The 17,602-nt window shown below is 40.9% G+C and overlaps 1 protein-coding gene across 2 annotated transcripts in view; it reads left to right on the top strand.

Annotated features, from left to right (window-relative positions):
* grin2db (glutamate receptor, ionotropic, N-methyl D-aspartate 2D, b) overlaps nt 1-17,231 on the top strand; it is an 86,617-nt gene extending 69,386 nt beyond the window's left edge. For both annotated transcript variants that reach the window (XM_028012728.1, XM_028012727.1), the window contains exons 15-16: nt 6,120-6,355; nt 7,341-17,231. In XM_028012728.1, coding sequence (XP_027868529.1) covers nt 6,120-6,355; nt 7,341-10,535 — 3,431 coding nt within the window. In that variant the 3' untranslated portion in view covers nt 10,536-17,231. The remainder of the gene's footprint in view (nt 1-6,119; nt 6,356-7,340) is intronic.
* Nucleotides 17,232-17,602: the final 371 nt, after the last annotated feature.

Raw genomic sequence — 17,602 nt, 5'->3', positions numbered from 1 at the left:
GAGTAGTAAGAATTACTCCCCCCTACATTTTATCAGATCCACTCTTTTTTTTGCATTCCATCATAACTTTGATTTCTTGAATATATTATTCAGTGAGTAGATATTAAAATGCGAGAAGATGATGTTCAGCTCTTGGCCAGCAGGATTTTTATTTAATTTATTTTTCAGAAATCTTGTGATGAATGCAGAGAGGTTTGTCATGGTGAGATAAAAGTGCAGCATTATACAGGTCATGGTTTACTGCTCAGCTACTGCGAGGCTCGGTGTCTCTGGATGTGTGTGGCATCCAGCCACATCTGGCATACCGCAAAATGCAAACATGCTCACTGGTGCTTGCACATTTACATATGCAAGCGTGCTACACACACAGCCGCTGATACAGTGTCCTTTATTGAACATGTTTGTGGTAAACGGCAGGCTTTGCATTTCCAACGTTGCCAGCCCTACCTGAGCTTGTCTGCCAGAAACAACATAGGTGGAGAGAGAATGTGATACACCTGCCAGATTTGGCAAGCTTAAGTTGGCTGTGACTGAGAGGTGGGAACAACTGCCATCTCAAAGGTTAAGGTGTGGGTGGTAGGGGTTGGAGGTAAGACCGTAAGAAGCAGCGGGCCGCTCTTGCATGAAAAAGGACAGGGTATTATGCTCATCATGCTCACATGGGAACATAACTCATCAATCGACAGCAAATAGGGTGCTCATATATGCTCTTTCTAATGCTGCCCTGGGCCACTGACCATATGGCCCATACAAAAGAAATGCTGCTGGTGAGGAGAGTCTCAGATTTAAAAGATGAACAACTAGGAATAAACAACAGCCGATGCAAGAAAGGAAACATGTGGCTCAAGAAAATCACTCAGATTGAGGACAGAAATATGACTTAATCTGCACCCTTCAGTCAGACCCCTGTTGTTTTCACATTAGTGCACAGAGCCACTTCTGGGGGCCTGTGACAAATTCATATTTTATTGCAGTTGTAAAATCTTACACTTAAAAATGCTTTAAAAGAGTGTATTCTGTGAGGAAAAAGTAAGCCTTAAGAAGAACTGACAAGGGAGGTAAAATAGTTTTTTCCAAATCTCAATGAACTGCAGCAAAAGCAAGTGTAATGAAAGATGACGAGGAACTGGGTGCTTTGACTATATTATACTTATAATTCAGTTTTTCATCTATATACCATCCAGATATATTTAGTATGAAACAATGGATAAACTTCTGAGAACACACCCAATCCCTACTGATAAGGCCAAGAAAGATTTGCGATGGCTGAGTCTGATTCTCTTTAGATCGAATCAGAAAAACTTTGAAATACCAGAGATTCAAAAATAAAATAGGTGCTCTGGCAGAAAACCTAAAAAGGGTAAACACCCTGTCTTTCAAAATAACATTGACCCAAAAGATGCGGTAAAATCAATACATAAATTATTTACCAGATACAAAATCAATTTTCTTCCTCGACTGTTTCAGTCCAGAGAGCTGAGTCCTATAGAAAACTAAGGTGGGTCAGTGTGGAAGTGAATAGGAAATGTCAACAATCCTTTTCTCTTTAACCTTGAGGATAAAGATTATGAAGCCACCAATACTTAGTTATAAAAGTACAGTACAAAAAGAAAAAAAAAAGCATTAGGTGTCCATCTCCACTGCATTTTTGTGAATATTTCTAAAGCCCGAGCTGTTAGTAATAATAAAAAAACAAAACATGCATGCCCCCCTGAAGTTACAATACCGAAAAGAAAACCCCAATTTGAAATTCTGATATGACTTCAGTGCATTCAAAGCTCAGTAAAACTGCATTAATAAACAGCTTATTTGTACTTTTTGTGAATCATTAAATATTCCCAGTCAAAATTCTGCATACATCTGTCAGATTTAGATTTAAAACTAGTTTTATTTTCCAAAAAGTTTGTTTCTGATTGGAAATGAGACAGGCACCAATGAAAACGTAAAAGGAGTGGAGTATCTACGTATTTCAAAAGAAGACATGTTTTTTTTTTTGCATTTTATTTTTATTAATATTTTGACCCTTTTCAATAATCAGTGAAAGAAATCTTTATTTTTTCATTACAACTTTCAGGTCTCTATTATGAAGTTGACCAGTTATTTGTGTATTTCTGGTAATTTAATGATTTAACTTTGGTAATGAGCTCTACATCTTTCAGATTTTAAAGACTTCTTGCAATAATTCAAATCTTTAGCTCCCTTAATTATGCATCATATTTAAGTTACTCCAAATCATTAATAATAATACACAAAGACAAAACATGTTGGTAAATTTAGAAGATTCTTTTAAACCTAAATCATGAATAGCTTTAAACTTGTACTGCTAACAGCAACCAGCTAGGTCAGCAACTGCAAGAGTCTACAAAATGTGTTGTTTTCCTATTGGTTTAATATGAGTTTCATGTTAGTCCCAGTTTTAATTTCCACTTTTGATCGCAGCCTGAGTACCCATAGGTGCTTCTTAGTTCAGTATCCTCTGCTTCCAGTTCTCCTGAGAGGTTTCCAAAATATTTTCTACTGCACCTCCCTTTTAAGTAGTGTCATAAAGGAAAGATTAATGCGCTTACCTTATTATTTTCGCTGCTCCGGCCTTTTAGTTAATATCAAAATTTCCCCAGAGTCCACCTGAAGGCAACCCAGGTACCACCAGTGGTACTTGTACCACAGATTGAAAACCATGCAGAACTAAATATTATCTTATTTTTATTTATTTTCTTTAAGAAAATAAAGAAAATATTTATTTTGAAAAGGGGGTTGTATAAAGATATAACAGCAGGGTTATCGATATTTGAATTAAGATTCATTTGTTAAAACAGACTAAAGAAATTCTTTCAGTCAAGATTAATTTTCAGCAATAACAGATTAATTTATTTTAAGGTTTTTCAAACATCCTTACCAAGGTGCTAATAAACATGGCTGGCAGTGAGTTTGTGTTTCTTTGTTTGTGCCAGAGACATGAAGCTGTTACCTGCGTCTGCCAGTGGGCTGCAGCAGCACTATATCCATCTGTTGTTGTAGCTGGAGGCCACGGCTGATTGGCTAATGATGTTCTACAGAAGACATATTAGCCATATCACACAGATGACTGAATCGGCTTCAACTAAGCCTTGCAAGCAGAGCTAACGATGGCTGGAATATAAAGCCAAGACCTTTTTTTATGGCGCAGTGTAGTGTTGCGAGTAAATCCATGACCTGTCAGCTTTTAATGCCCACTATAGCCAGTAAGACGTAATATATTTCAGAAAAAGCAACATGCAGTAAAAGCAACCTTCAGGCCTTATTTTTGCAGTGCAGCTTATGCTAGCATACTGTAGGTAATATTGTACCATATAGCTCTCATTACCAGTTCTGTGCCTTCTTGATTCAAATGTGAATCATATACAGCATCCTATGGCTGTCTGTCACTATGGTTACACCAGCAACCCGTGCAGCCAATCACAGCACTTACAGGGAAACCCAGGTTTGATACCAGTTAAATCAAAAATGAGGAAAAAAAACAAAACAGTTGTGATTAAAGAGGCTATGCTTTGTTCCTTGTAGCGCAAAAGATGGGAATCTTAATTCCTCTCATAAGTTACCACCTGGATGGTGGTTCTGACCACCTTTCCAGGACATTTTTTCCTTCTCTGCCTGTTTTTCTTTCCTTCCTCAGCCAATTTTCTCTCTAATTCCCATTTTATCCTTTCCTTTTCTCTCCACTCATACTTTCCAAGCTGAGGAGTGCTCCATTCTTTGTCACGATGACACAAATTCAGCCTCTCATCCTCCATCTATGTTCCGCTTCTTTCAGCAACGTCTAACTCTCTCTGTCTGTCTCATTTCCCCTGACGCCTCCGTGGACGGAGAAAGAATGCCGCTCGCTCTCCGTTTTTACAGGGCATTCTTCCCAACTCTCTCATTACCCCTCACCGTCTTGTCCACGCTTGTTCCGCCTATCCAAGCATCACTGTGGCTCCTGGTCTTCCTTTCTGCTCCTCTCTTCATTTACTCTCGGTTACAATGTTGAGATTAGGTTGTCGATGCCATTTTAGTTCTTGGTCTTACTTCATTGTTTTAGACTCTCCATCCCTCTTTTTCTAAGTCATCGTTGTCTTTGTTATACGAAACACACTGCTTTATTTTACTGACCTATGACCATGAGCAGTCACCTTGAATAAACAACACACAACAAGCAAGGCCCCATTTTGCATTGCTTTTTGTTTTTCTTTAAATTCTGTTTATATTCTTCTTTTGCTACCGTTTTTCATTTTATAGAACTCAATATCTTAGAATCTAGAGAAATTTCTTCATCCAAAGGTGTCCAATGATAAATGTAGAAAAAAAATAGAATAAGAGAACTTTCATCCATTCATCTGTAGTCTAGACCCACTTATTCATGCAGCATTTGTACCAACTGCATTGCTGTGCAGCCCCTAAGGCAGAGGTCTCAAACTCCAGGCCTCAAGGGCCGCAGTCCTGCAGTTTTTAGATGTGCCACAGGTGCAAAACACTGGATTGAAATGACTTAATTACCTCCTCCTTGTGTGGATCAGTTTTCCAGAGCCTTAATGACCTAATTATTCTGTTCAGGTGTGGTGCAGCAGAGGCACATCTAAAAGTTGCAGGACTGTGGCCCTCGAGGACTGGAGTTTGAGACCTCTGCCCTAAGGAGATAAGGCAGTTTCAGAAAATGATCATATCGATTATATCATTGCCTAGAATTTGTTTTATTCTCTCCGCTTGTATTTGCTCAAAGACATTGTATTTTATAACTGCCAACTATCCAACATAACAACTCTCATTCCAAATATCAAGGCTTTGATCTTAAGAAAGCAAATGTGTGAACTAAGATCTGTAATTGCAGTCTTTGTTGACCCCCTTAGTACCATCATGTCAGTGCAGTCATGATTTGGCATTAGTTTGTTTTTTTTGCCCTTTAAACCTAATTATTGCACACACAGTAATACTGAATAACAGCTAGACCTGAAAGATGAAGCTAAATTGAACAAAGAGGCAGGAGGACTCACAATAAGCACTTTCTTTGGTAATGCTAAAATCCAGTTAGCCTCTATAATTTTGGTCACAAGAGGGTGAAAGCAACACAATGTTCTGATTTAAAAAAATATCTTAATTCTGTTTAATTTGTTATTTAACAAAATAGTCAATTAAAACATTTCTGTTGTTCTTTTGGTCACTTTTCAGCAGAATGGTCTGAGAGAATTGTTAAAAGCTGCAACATTGGAACAGCGGAAGATCGCTCATGTTATAAAACTCTAAAATGTATTTAAGAAGCCAAATACGCAAAAGAAAGTTCAAATTGAGTTAATTCAAATAGTTATTTGACCACCAACTTTGAATTAGCTTACCCTGGTAAATTGAGGGAGATGTGTATTTTTGATTGACACCGGGCAGTAGTCAAGGTCATGAAAAAATGTTTAATTGAATTAGGAAAAATCTTTTTGTACACTATAAATGACTGCTGACATCCAGTCAGCCATGATTGCTTCATACAAAACTCACAGAAAACATTGTTCAACAGAGTTCTACGGAGAACTTAATGTTTTAACAAGTCAGTTTCAGTTTTGACCATAATTGTGAAGAACTTGATTGGAATCAATACTTTGTAGATCATAGAATTTCCTATGTCACACATTGAAAGTTAGCTCTGCATAACTACTTTTGGACAAAAAGATCAACCTCGATTGTTCTTTAAGCTCAAAAGGACAGACCACAGATCTTAGTACAATACAGACAGACAAATATCTGGATTGTCGTGTTCATTGCAAATATCTGTTCAAACAGGTAATTTGCTAGGTTTTATCCAACCAATTGTACTCGTCAAACCTCTGTTTTTATTTCCAAGTCAAATATCCAATGTAATTTTATGTATCTATCTATATTATTTTATCTTGGTTTTCTTTATCTGGAAAATTATTGGGCTCAGAACAGGAAAGGATTTATAGCTGAACTTCACTATTTATTCTATCAAAACAACCTTTTTCTCCTAACATGATCCTTTTCCACTTCTTTCTCTTGTCTGTTATGCTTTTATTTTTTTTATGCTTCTCTGTATTTTCCTTCTTCATCTCGTTCTCCTCCAACATTCTAACCGTTTGTCTTTTATCCATTTTGCTCCCCAGATGAGATTGAAATGCTGGAGCGCCTCTGGCTGTCAGGTATCTGCCATAATGACAAAATTGAGGTGATGAGCAGTAAACTGGACATTGACAACATGGCTGGGGTCTTCTATATGCTTCTGGTGGCTATGGGCCTCAGTCTGCTGGTGTTTGCATGGGAACATTTAGTCTACTGGAAACTGCGCCACTGTATGGCCACTAGTTCTGGGAAGTTGGACTTTCTCTTGGCAATTAGCAGAGTAAGTATTTGTCTGCTGCTGATTTTTTTTTTTAACTTTCACCGTTTTTGTATGTCACTCACTAGCATTTCATATGTCACCATTTTGATGTGAACGCACAGATATGTCTACAGTGCAATAATTTTCAAATTTCATATATTTTTGCTGTTTTGACACTGAAAATGTCTCTGATTTGTTGCCATACCTGGCATCAAACATATTTAGATGCCAGATACAGTTGATCAGAATAAATACAAAAAATATGTCCTTGGGTGACTTTTGCCAAAATGGAAACATAATGTTGCTTGACTTTCTTTTAACAGTGGCTTTACTTCTTGAAAATTGTCCATTAAGGGCAGCTTTGCAGAGTGCACACCTTATAGTTGTAACATAAAATCTCCTGCAGAAATTCTTGCCTGAGCAGAGGATCTCTAGATGGATCTGCAGCTCTTCCAGAATTACCATGTGTCTCTTGGCCGCTTACTAAATTAATGCTCTCCTTGCCCAGTTCATGTGTTGATAGGCTTACAGTTGTGTCATATTCTCTCCATTTTCATATAGTGAATTGAACAGGGCTCTGTTGGATGTTCAAAACTTTGGACATTGTTTTAAATTGCTTTAAATTTCTCCCCAAGTTTATCTCTGATCTGTATCTTGCTTTATTTAAGGATCAGAGTAAAGGGGGCTAAATACAAACTCATGTCACACTTTTCTGATTCTTTTTTTGAAAATGACGTTTCTCTCTGCACTAGACAGTTATAGACTAATTTGTGTTGTTTATAACTTAAAATCAACAAATGCATAATGTTGGTTGATTCATGGCAACATGTGGAAAGGTTCAGGGGAATCTTGTAACACCATAGAAGGCACCGTAGATAAAAATAAAAACTATTGAGATAGTACCTATTAAAGTTTTTTGAGAACAGACTTTAGTTGAAACTAGAAGATGTATTGGAAACAGTATTTTATTTCAGTTTTAATCCGTCATTGTTTCTCTGTCTCTTAGGGCATGTACAGCTGCTGCAGTTTTGAGGATGAAACAGCACCAGGTGGATCTAAATCTTTGCCTTCACACCACCACACAGCAATGGTGACTGTTCCATCACAGCCACATGTAGTTTCTACAACTGTGACCAACCCAGCAATTGCAATGGCGCAACAGCAGCAACAACCACAACAGCAGCAACCACCGCCTGTCTACAAAACACCTCTACCAGGCTCTCCTCCCACTGTGGTACATTCTGGGTCAGCTCTGGGTTCTTCTAACCCCCCCATTGCTGGTGCCCCCCTCCCTTGCTCCACTTTTCTGCCTAGACCAGATCGAAGGTTGGCAGTAGTGGATCGCTGGAGGTTGCCTAAAACTGCTACAGCCACCAACCCCATGGCTGTAAGAGGGGGCATCACTGACATGGGGCCGTTTGCTCAGAAAGTTCCACAAAACTGGGCTACAGCTGCTGGAGGGGGTGGGGGACTCGATGGCTATAAGAGATATTATGGTCCCATTGACCCTGAGGGACTGGGATCCTGCATGGATCAGCAAGCAGGGTCCCAGACCCCCAAGACTATGCCAAGGGGCCACCCCCAGCCCCCTCCAGCGAGTGTGGCCTTCTATTCAGAGAAGAGCATGGATCACGGGGTGGGGAAGAAGGTGGTGGGAGGTGGCGGTGGAGGTCAGGGGAAAGGGCCTGTTAAACCTCTGGGCACCCCCAGGCTGCCTCCTAAGAGTCAGGCCCCTCTACCTCCTACACCTCCACTGCCACATCCCTCTCCCCCTCTCCCTTCATCCTTCTGGAGAAAGCGGAGGCCCAAGAAGCCCAAAGAGCCTGGGGGACCACTTTATGAGAACATTCTGCCTCTGGGGCGAAGGGGAGGAGCAAGAGATGGAATGAGGGAAGGAGGAGGAAGGAGGACCCGCCCGCTTTCTCCTCCACTTTCACTTCCTATACCAGTTCCACTGAGCCCCTCCTATACTCCTCCTTCTCCTTCTGCATCTTTGCACTATATGTCCTCATCCTCCACGTCAACCACCTCATCAACGTCAACGTCTTCATCTGCCTCATCTTCCCGCTCCACCTCTCCCACCTACTCTTACAGCTCCTCCAGGAGCACACGGGACAGGACTGGAGGAATTGATGGAGAGGACGACGATGATGATGAAGATCTGACAGAAGAGTCAAGTCTTCTCCTTGGGAGGGGAAGAGAGAGGGAGCGCTCTATCATTCGACCACGTTCCCTTAGCCACGGGCGCTTGCCACCACCAATTCCCCCCAGGAAACCACGCACATCTTGGGGTGACAGAGAAAGAGAACGAGAAAGGGAAAGAGGCGGGAGCCAACTGTCTCAGCTTCAAGAGTGGTGGGCAAGCTGGAGTGAAAGGGAGAGGAGAGGAACAGGTGGAGAAACTGAAAGGCTGAAAAGGGAAAAGAAGAGGAGGAAAGAAAAGGAGAAAGAAAAGAAGAAAAAGAAAAAGAACAAAAAGAGAAAAAAGAGAGAGGAGAGAGAAAGAGAGCGGGAGAGAGAAAGAAAGCGAAGGAAGGAGAAAAAGAAGAAGAAGAAGGCATTAAAAACAAAGAAAAGGAAAAAGTCTACTGGGGGAAAACGATCTGAGCCGGAAGAAGGAGATGTAGAACAAGAAAGGGAAGGAGAAGCTGAGAGAGAAAGAGATGAAGGGATACAAGACTACTCTTCTTTTTCTGCCCAATATGGGAGCACATTTGGAGAGAAGGGGAGAGATTCATGGGAAGGAGACAGAGAAAGAGGTAGGGGGGAAGATGGCAATGACAGGGATGAGGAGGACAGTGGAAGAAGTAGGGAAAGGCGTCCCAAATCCTCACACTCTCATAGACGTCGAACCCCCAATAAGCGCTACTCTAACTCTAATAAGTTTCCTACTTCTGTTAAATTTTGGATGAATGGAAGAGGAGATAACTCCAATACCACTCCAGTATCCCTTCATCCACTTCTTCCATCATCCAAGCGGCGAAAAAGTGGAGGGATTGACAGAGAAGATAGTGGTAGAGTTGGTGAAAGACGTCCTTTGTTAATGCATTATGAAAAAGAGAAAGCACAGACAAGAGAAGGGCTGTCTTTCCATGAATGGGACTCAGATGATAATGATGACGATGATGAAGATGATGATGAGGAGGAAGAGAGAGACAGAGTGAGGGAGCGGGGAGAGGACAGGGGAAGGAGGGTAGGTAGAGGGGCTGTCTCTGAATCTGAAAGGGACAGAGGAAGGGTGGAGGACAGCTACTCAGATGAGGGTTCTTCAGGAGAATTTGGTCGTTTTGAAAGATACTGGGAAGAAAGTGCAGGAGGCACTGGCACTGGGATTGGTGGCATAGGTGGAGGAGGCTGGTTCTTTGGTACCTATCCCTCCAGAGAGAAAGGGGGAAGTATCAATAGTCGAGATGATTCGTTACTGGGAACTCGAGCAGAGGGATGGATTGGTGCTGATTTCTGGGGATCTGGGCCAGGAATAGGATGGGCATCTGGTGGAGGGAGTGGAGGGCTGGGCTCACAGTGGCCACCACCCCCAACAGCCTTCCCTCCACCTAGACGATACTGGTCAATGGACAAAATTCCTGTGAAGGGAGAAAAAAAGTGGAAGGGTGGTGGCGAAAAGAGAAAAGGACGAAGCAGGGAAAGACTGGATGAGGGAGGACGATCAACTCTGTGTTCCTGCAGCCTTTTCCCACAGCCCCATCCTTATCCACATCCCCATGGCCGTTCACAAACTTCTAATTCCAAGAGAAGAGCATCAGCACTTTCCCATAGCCAAGAAGAGCTTCTTCCCCACTGCCACAGTTTCAGCGGGGGTTCTCGTCCCAAACCTTTGCCTCCCAAACCAGATTCCAGTCAAGCCAAATCAGACAGCCAATCTAACCTCAGCCTCAACACACAGCCGACAGACCATCAGCCACAGCCCTCACCATCACCACCGCAGCAGCCATCCTTGTCACCCACTTCGCTCCCCATGCCCATCGTACCTCCATCCTCCTCAGCCTCTGTCTCGCCACCAGCAGGGGTAGGGATGGCAGGTCCGGCTCAGGCTTCAGCCAGTGCCAAACTCCAATATCAGAGACTGCGCTCTGTGCCTCAGCCACGGAGGTTCTACTCTCCCCACCTACCACTCAAAGCCAAGAGCCTGTGCTCACGTCGAGGGTCAGCCCACTTTTCCAGCCTGGAGAGTGAGGTATGACAGGGGGAGACGAGAGAGGGAGACGTGGGAGCAAGCACCAGTGCTGCTGAAAACCTCGGTGCCATGGCAGCTGGAGACAGGGACGACACCAGAGAAATGGCTGCCTTGGTGACCTTAGGTAATCGGTCAGCAAGCATCACTACAGGAACAAACATGGACAGAGACTCTGTTGCTAACAATACTCTCGGTGAGAGCGACACTACTGCCACCCGCTCCATTGTACGCGTTCTTATGAGGGCGACAGTGAGGTGCCACACCAGGGTGAGCTACATCCGTCTGGATGGTTCCTACAATGAAGAGAGTGAAGGTGAGGCTGCATCACCGGGGACTTCGACCCCAGAACTTCTCTTATGCTCAGAACTGAGCTTTGTGATGTCATCTTCGGTCCTTCTCCCCTCCCCAAATCACAACTGTGGATAACAGTAGTCTCCAACTTGTGAGTAATGATGTCATGTTTGCACACATACACCCCTACACACATGCATGCACATGCACCCACACACGCCTGCATGCACGCAGACACGAAAACACACAATATGCTCAAAACGTCTCCCTCCCTCTGGCTTTGAGTGGAATGAGGAGAGACCCACCTTCTCTCAAAAGATGCCAGTGTTTGGTCATCTTCTGGCTTCCTGTCCTCATTGGCTGATGGCTTTTGACCTGGACTGGTGGACTGCTTCTTGGTGTCTTCTTCCCTTTTTTAAGATAAGCAATGCAGTCACCTCTTGTTCACTTTCTGCCTGCTCACATTTCAATGGACAGTGAGCACAATGCTACTTATTTGCCTTTTGGCCTCATGACACCATCAGACCCATCTAGCTCTACCCCAGGACCATCTATATGATGTCATGTTTTACTAGATACCCTTTTAACCAGTCAGACTGAACAGGAACTTCTTTTTCTCTACTGTGTTGGACCTTGTCATGACACCTCTGGTTCAACTGGAAAATATTACCAAGTATTAAAGATTTTGAACAACAAACTCATCAAAAGAGGAATAACAACATGAAGAAAAAAGACATGTAGCAGAATTTCTTTTCATGTCTGTCTATATATTTATTTTTTATTCAGACCTCTCTCCTTATCCCCTTCTTTTTATTCTATTAATATATTTCTCTGATTGTGTTAGTGTTTTAATAAGTAGGAGGCTGGATGTGGCTAGTGTTGGAAGTGGGAATGATTTCCAAAGCAGTGCCAAAACTTCACTCAAATTTTGAACTTCAACAAAATCCTTTTTTTTCTCTCCATATGTGAGCAGCTCTTAACTCAGCCTAATTTAAGTGAATTCAGGAGACGATTAGTGTAATATCTGTAATTGGCACTAGATGGCTGCATAATATTTAAATACAGTCTTTGAAATCTTGGAGCAGGAAGCTGAAGATCATTCAAGTATTTGTAGATGCATTACAGATAGCAAAGAGGGTGCAGCTTTGGACATAATTGGTTCTATGAAAGTGTCCAGTCAGGGTTTATTCCAACACATTTTCAAGCCCTCTTTAGATTTTAATATATGTTGCCACCATTCTGTGTCCTGGTTGAGCCGGTGGATGATGGATTATCTGAAGCACAATTCCTCATTGTATTTTTTAAGACGTGTTGCCACAAGTGTAAATGCACAATCTTAAGGTAACATATTTTGCTGATATAGCTTTTCACGTAATGATAACAAATGTTGCTGGTGTAACAATAAGCTTCACTGTAACCAAGAGTCAAACAGTAAAATACCAAGACACTTATGCTGAGGTAGTCAAATGCTTTGTCTTCTATCTTTTTTGGCAAATAAGGCAGAATGACTTACTGTGAATGTTTCCAGGTGCATACTCAGTAGCTGAGCCTTCATTGAATGCAGTTGATGATAACTTGTATTGTCAAGATTATTAGATGGCTATTTGACTTAAAGCAATATTCCCCAACTTTAATATGACAGGGATGCAATGGCACATCATTCTATTTGCTTTTTGTCTGATTTAAGTAAGATAAGCTGTTTGACCCATGGTTTAAAATGAACCATATCTTCAGTGGTAGTTAGTATGTAACTAGTTAAGCCCCACCTCACGCTAACCTGGATATTTTTGTTTCTGCACCTCCCGTCCACATGCCGAGAGCTTTTCGTGAAAAAAAATAGTGACTTTTAAGCATTGCAACAGGGCTCACTTTGCACCTGCTCTGTGCAAAAAAAGAAGAAAAAAACCCCCCACAAAGCCAGTGGAGCATTTTTTTCTAATGGAATATGTCATATATAAATATATCTGTCTCGTTTTTTCTTGACTCTGCTTCCATTAAATGTCAAATGTAACTGAGAGGAACAGGTAAACAGCTTCACAGAAGAAGCTGTGTCATTGACCTGTAATTGTTTAGGTAATATTTTTAGGCTAGCCCTTCTTTAGTTATGCTCAGGTTATTCTTATTTTGAACTTTAGTTTAGTTATCCTTGATATCCTTATTCCCTCCTGTTGGAGATGCATAGTTATTACAGCGGTTTTGATTAGATTTTTGCAGATGCAGATTTTTTTCTTTGAAATGACAGGAAATATAGCTTCTACAAAATGACTGAAATAGGATAATAGGGCCAAAATTTACAGCTCTCAATTTCAGTTGACAAATTCTAGTAAGAAATGCTACATGTTAAAGACAGGGTAGTGAAATGTAGCATGGTACCTTCTGTGCCACAAGCCATCTACTTTTTAGCTGTGCCAGCGCTATTTTCTTAACTTTAGTATATCTACTTCATGTCTCACACTAAGACCAGCCACAGCCCAGCCATTCGTCTATTGTAGTTGAATGTAGCGTTGAAATGATGTAGCAAAAGAACATCTACTTACTTTATAGCTTTTTTTTTGGATGCTGTTTATAAAGGCTCAAAGGACGGGACAGGGGGGAGGGAAATTACCTGCCTTGCGAGGGGCTGTGCATCGTGTTTGTGCATGTCGTCACAGATCGGAGGGTTAGTCGACCTTTTCACTTTCCCTTTTTTTCCACTCCTTTGCCCTTCTATAGGCCAGACTATACCTTTTATCTGCATACGGATTGCTTTTCTTTTGTACCCCTATGTGTGGGGCAGTTTTAAAAAAATGTGTTTTAGAGAAATGCGTTTGCTGTTTCCCATCATTTGGAAAAAGTCCCAGACTATTTGCATGTTTCACTGAATGAAATTGTCAAGATTTGTAGTTTGAGGGTTGGTTTAGGTCGGATTGTAGGTATACTAGGAAACCAGGACAGCCACTTTTGGTGAGATAATAAGCTCGCTCTGCTCTGCACCCCAGCAGCGGAAACCACGGCAACAGCCTGACTGTTTCCTGTGTCATCGAACACAATTATTTTCAACCAATTAACAGGGCTTCAACCTGGTGTGTCATTGAGCATTATTGATTTCTATTGAGGCACTAATACTTAAGTCTGTGACTGCATGAACACAAATGACTCTTAAAAACCCTCTGGCTTATTTTTTATTTATTTAATTTTATGCTGAAAAAAAAAGAATATATTGAAATATACTATGTTTTTGAGAATGTACCATGTTATACTGTGATTTAACTGAGATATTTTATTGTATTCAATCATCATTTGAATTCTATCATTTATCTATAAAGAAATATATATGTACAAATAAATATATACATATATATACATACAGGTATATATATATATATTAGTTCAGTTTGGTATATTTGGAGGAAGTGTTAGATGAAATAGTTTTAATGTTTTAGCTTTGTAGCAATTCTAGACACTGAAATCATTTTTGAATTTTGATTCCTCCTATATGACTGTGAAGACATTAGTGCCTGTGACAAAAAAGACAAGTAAAAGTCAAAAACTCTCTATTCATCTGTATCTACTATGGCTATCAGTCCGTCACACCTCTAGTACTACCTAACATTACATTTTCTTGTTTTTTCTTTTGCTTTCTGCTGTTCTTCTCTTCTCTTTGGTTGTTTTATTAACAATCAATGGACCACTCACTTCTTTTAATTTCAGCCACATGGTGGTCACATCTCTTTGTCAATTAACTCTTCCATCAACCTTTGTCTTTCTTTTGTTTTGGATCATGTTCTTTTTAAATCAAATCATCCCTCTGTCTGTCTCTCACTTAGCAAAAAACAGAGACCAGTAGATACTGTGTTCTTGCTCCTTTTGGACTGATTGTTGATGATGGCAATGATGACGATCAACTCACTGATTGATAAAACAATTCATGAACAATGTTACTAGTACTGATGTGACTGACGTGTGTATTTGACGACCACACCACTGTAGCAAGTCTGGGCTGTACCGCACCACCAGCAAGCAAGTGGGGCCTCAGTTTTAGGTCATACAACCTAAAGTTCTTCATGTTATCCAGCTTACTGGTCCAATATGTTTGAACAGTGTTGAGATTGGTAAATTGGAAGACAAAGCAAAATTGAAAAAAATGGCATGCTGAGGGGAAGTATACCAAACTGAAGTGCGAAAATATTCTTACCCCATGAATATTCTCACATTTTGCAACTACAAACAGCTATTAGTTTTAATGGGAATATATAATGCTTGATAGACCTACAAAAAGCAGTGCATAATTGTGAAGTGGAGGGAGCGTGATAAATGTTTTTTTTGTTTGTTTTTGTTGTTTTTTTATACATGTTTTTGCAAGTAAAAATTATGTGCATTTTTTCATTGTCCTTTTTAATCTGATATCCTGAAATAATACCCAGTTTACTGCTACCACAGAGAAGTATTTTTGGGGGTATGTTTCTACTGGTTTCTGCCCTTGTTTCTGAGCAAAAGAGCTTCATGTCAGCCAGATTGGATGAATAGTGTCTGCAAACATGACATTTCAAGTCTTGCCACAATTGGATTTAGATTTGGGCTTTGACTGGGCCACTCAAACACGTATGTTTTGATCCAAACTGCTCTATCTGTATGTTCAGGGTCGTCGTCCTGGTGAATCTCCACTTCAGTCTCAAGTCTTTTGCAGCCTCCAACACTTTTTACACCCATCAACTCTGACCAGCTTCAATATTCTTGCTGAAGGAAAGCATGATGTTGCTACTACCATGTGTCACAGTGTGGGCAGTGTGTGAAGTTTTAGTACGTTCGTTGGTGTTTGTGATGATGTTTGTTTATAAATATTCTCTGACAAACATCTTAGGCCTGAGGTATTTGGTTACACTGCTTTTTATTAAGGGCTATCAGAGTAAAAGGGGCTGAATACAAAAGCAGGCCACAACTTTCAGGTAAACATTTTGCAACCATTTGTCAACTATGCACTGCTTTTTGTAGGTCAGTCAGATAAAATCCAAGTATAATATTTTGAAGTTTGCAGATGTATCATGATAGAATATAATTGAAGGGCTATGAATACTTTGGCAAGGCAGTGTAGCAGCAGCTTTTCTGCTGAATATACAAATCTAGACTGGACTGGTCATGCATGGAATATGGTAGATGGTTGGCACCTTATAAAATTATGTTTAATTAGTTAATACTGTCTTGCATGTTATTCCAAAAGCATTTTTTTTTTAATCACAGATGGACTAAAACAAGTCTCTACAAGTTAGCCTGTAGTTTTTGATGGTGTTTTTTTTTCTTCTTTTTTTACTTTGTTTCACATTCAGCAAAGTCATGATTTATTGCATGAGCACAAGTCAGCGGTCGACTACAGCTTGACTTTGCGACACTCTCCTTTCCTTGCTTTTTATTTCCCACAGTTTCTAAAATGCATACACACACTTTTGCAGTGCATGCATGTTACTACATAATGGACCCATCTGCCGGGATCCTCGACCTCTTTTAACACTCAGCTGCAATTGAAATCAATGTCTCGTGTAGTTTGATTAGCCCATGTGAGCTTTGCAGATGCTTAAAAATCATTCGATATCAACTCCAGTTTTTTGCCAGTGTCCATTGAGTAACATTTAGTCCACCTGAAGGGGCTGAGAACCTTCACAATAAATACACCACTTGTTTTGAGTTGTCTGTCTGTGTTTTTACATACCTCCAGTCTGATGTCTTTCCTTGCCTTTTCTCATACATCAGTTTCTCTTAGGGCTGTCAAAATCAATTTGTTTTCCATTACTGTCTTGCTTTCTCTGTAATTCATGTTTTTTTTTGTTGTAATGTGCTTTGATTGATTAGATTATCTCTTTGATCAAAAGGGAAGCTTTGAACCGTCCAGTCTAGAACAGTGCGCTCCAGGTCAGTGTAGGACCAGAGTTTCTAAGAGATCCTAATGCAGCCTTAAGCTCATCCCCCCTCTCTCTCTATCGGCCCATGACCTGTTAACAAATGTGTGTGGTGCTCCATAACTCAAACAGGGTCCTCATAGGCTGAACTAGCCATGAACTATATCAAGGAAACATAGGAGCATCACACGTAGCGCCTACCAGGTCTCGGGTGTGCATGCTGCACTGCAGAAAGCTTACTCTGTTGCAGCTGCTGTGAGCGGGGCACATATATCTCCCCACAGAAAGCAGCGTGTGCTCTCCCCATCGTACAAGGCCCAGTTTTGCTCTAGTAACCTTGCCAACACCACAGGCCTACTTACAGGTTGCTACGGCGGGTTGCTAGAAGGGTGATGTCGCTCCTAGCCCAGACTGGTTTGGTCTTTGCCCTATTTCAAATGTGTTAGTTTATTTGACATTGTCTGTCTGGGGTGGGGCTGGAGGGTCAGTGCTGCACTTACTTCCTGAGAACTGCTTCATAAAATATGATTCTCTCTAATGATTGGTAGTGGTGCTGTGTCTCATTCCATTTCTTTTGTCACATGCAATTATGAGTAAGAGTTTTTGTGAATGCGTCTCTGCAGTGTGTGGTTGAACGCGCCTGTTAACCTTGAGAAGGTATTTTCTGTACAAGCTGTTAGTCGTTCAGACAAAAAAAAAAAAAGAATGTCAGGAAAATCAAAGAGTTGTTTCTGTGGTGATATGACAGTGTGCCTGCATATCCGTGTGTATGTGTGCATGCTTGTGGCAAGATTTTCAGATGTTTCCAAGTTCTTGACAGACTTTTTTTCTTTGATCTTGTAAGAGTGGACCAAATATAATCTATTTCTTTTTTTCCTCAAAGAGACCGAAGCACTCTCAGCCTGAGCAGCG

This window comes from Xiphophorus couchianus, chromosome 3 (genome assembly GCF_001444195.1).
Source record: "Xiphophorus couchianus chromosome 3, X_couchianus-1.0, whole genome shotgun sequence".
NCBI lineage: Eukaryota > Metazoa > Chordata > Actinopteri > Cyprinodontiformes > Poeciliidae > Xiphophorus > Xiphophorus couchianus.
Note: the sequence above shows the minus strand (reverse complement) of the source record. Positions and strands in the feature narration are given on the sequence as shown.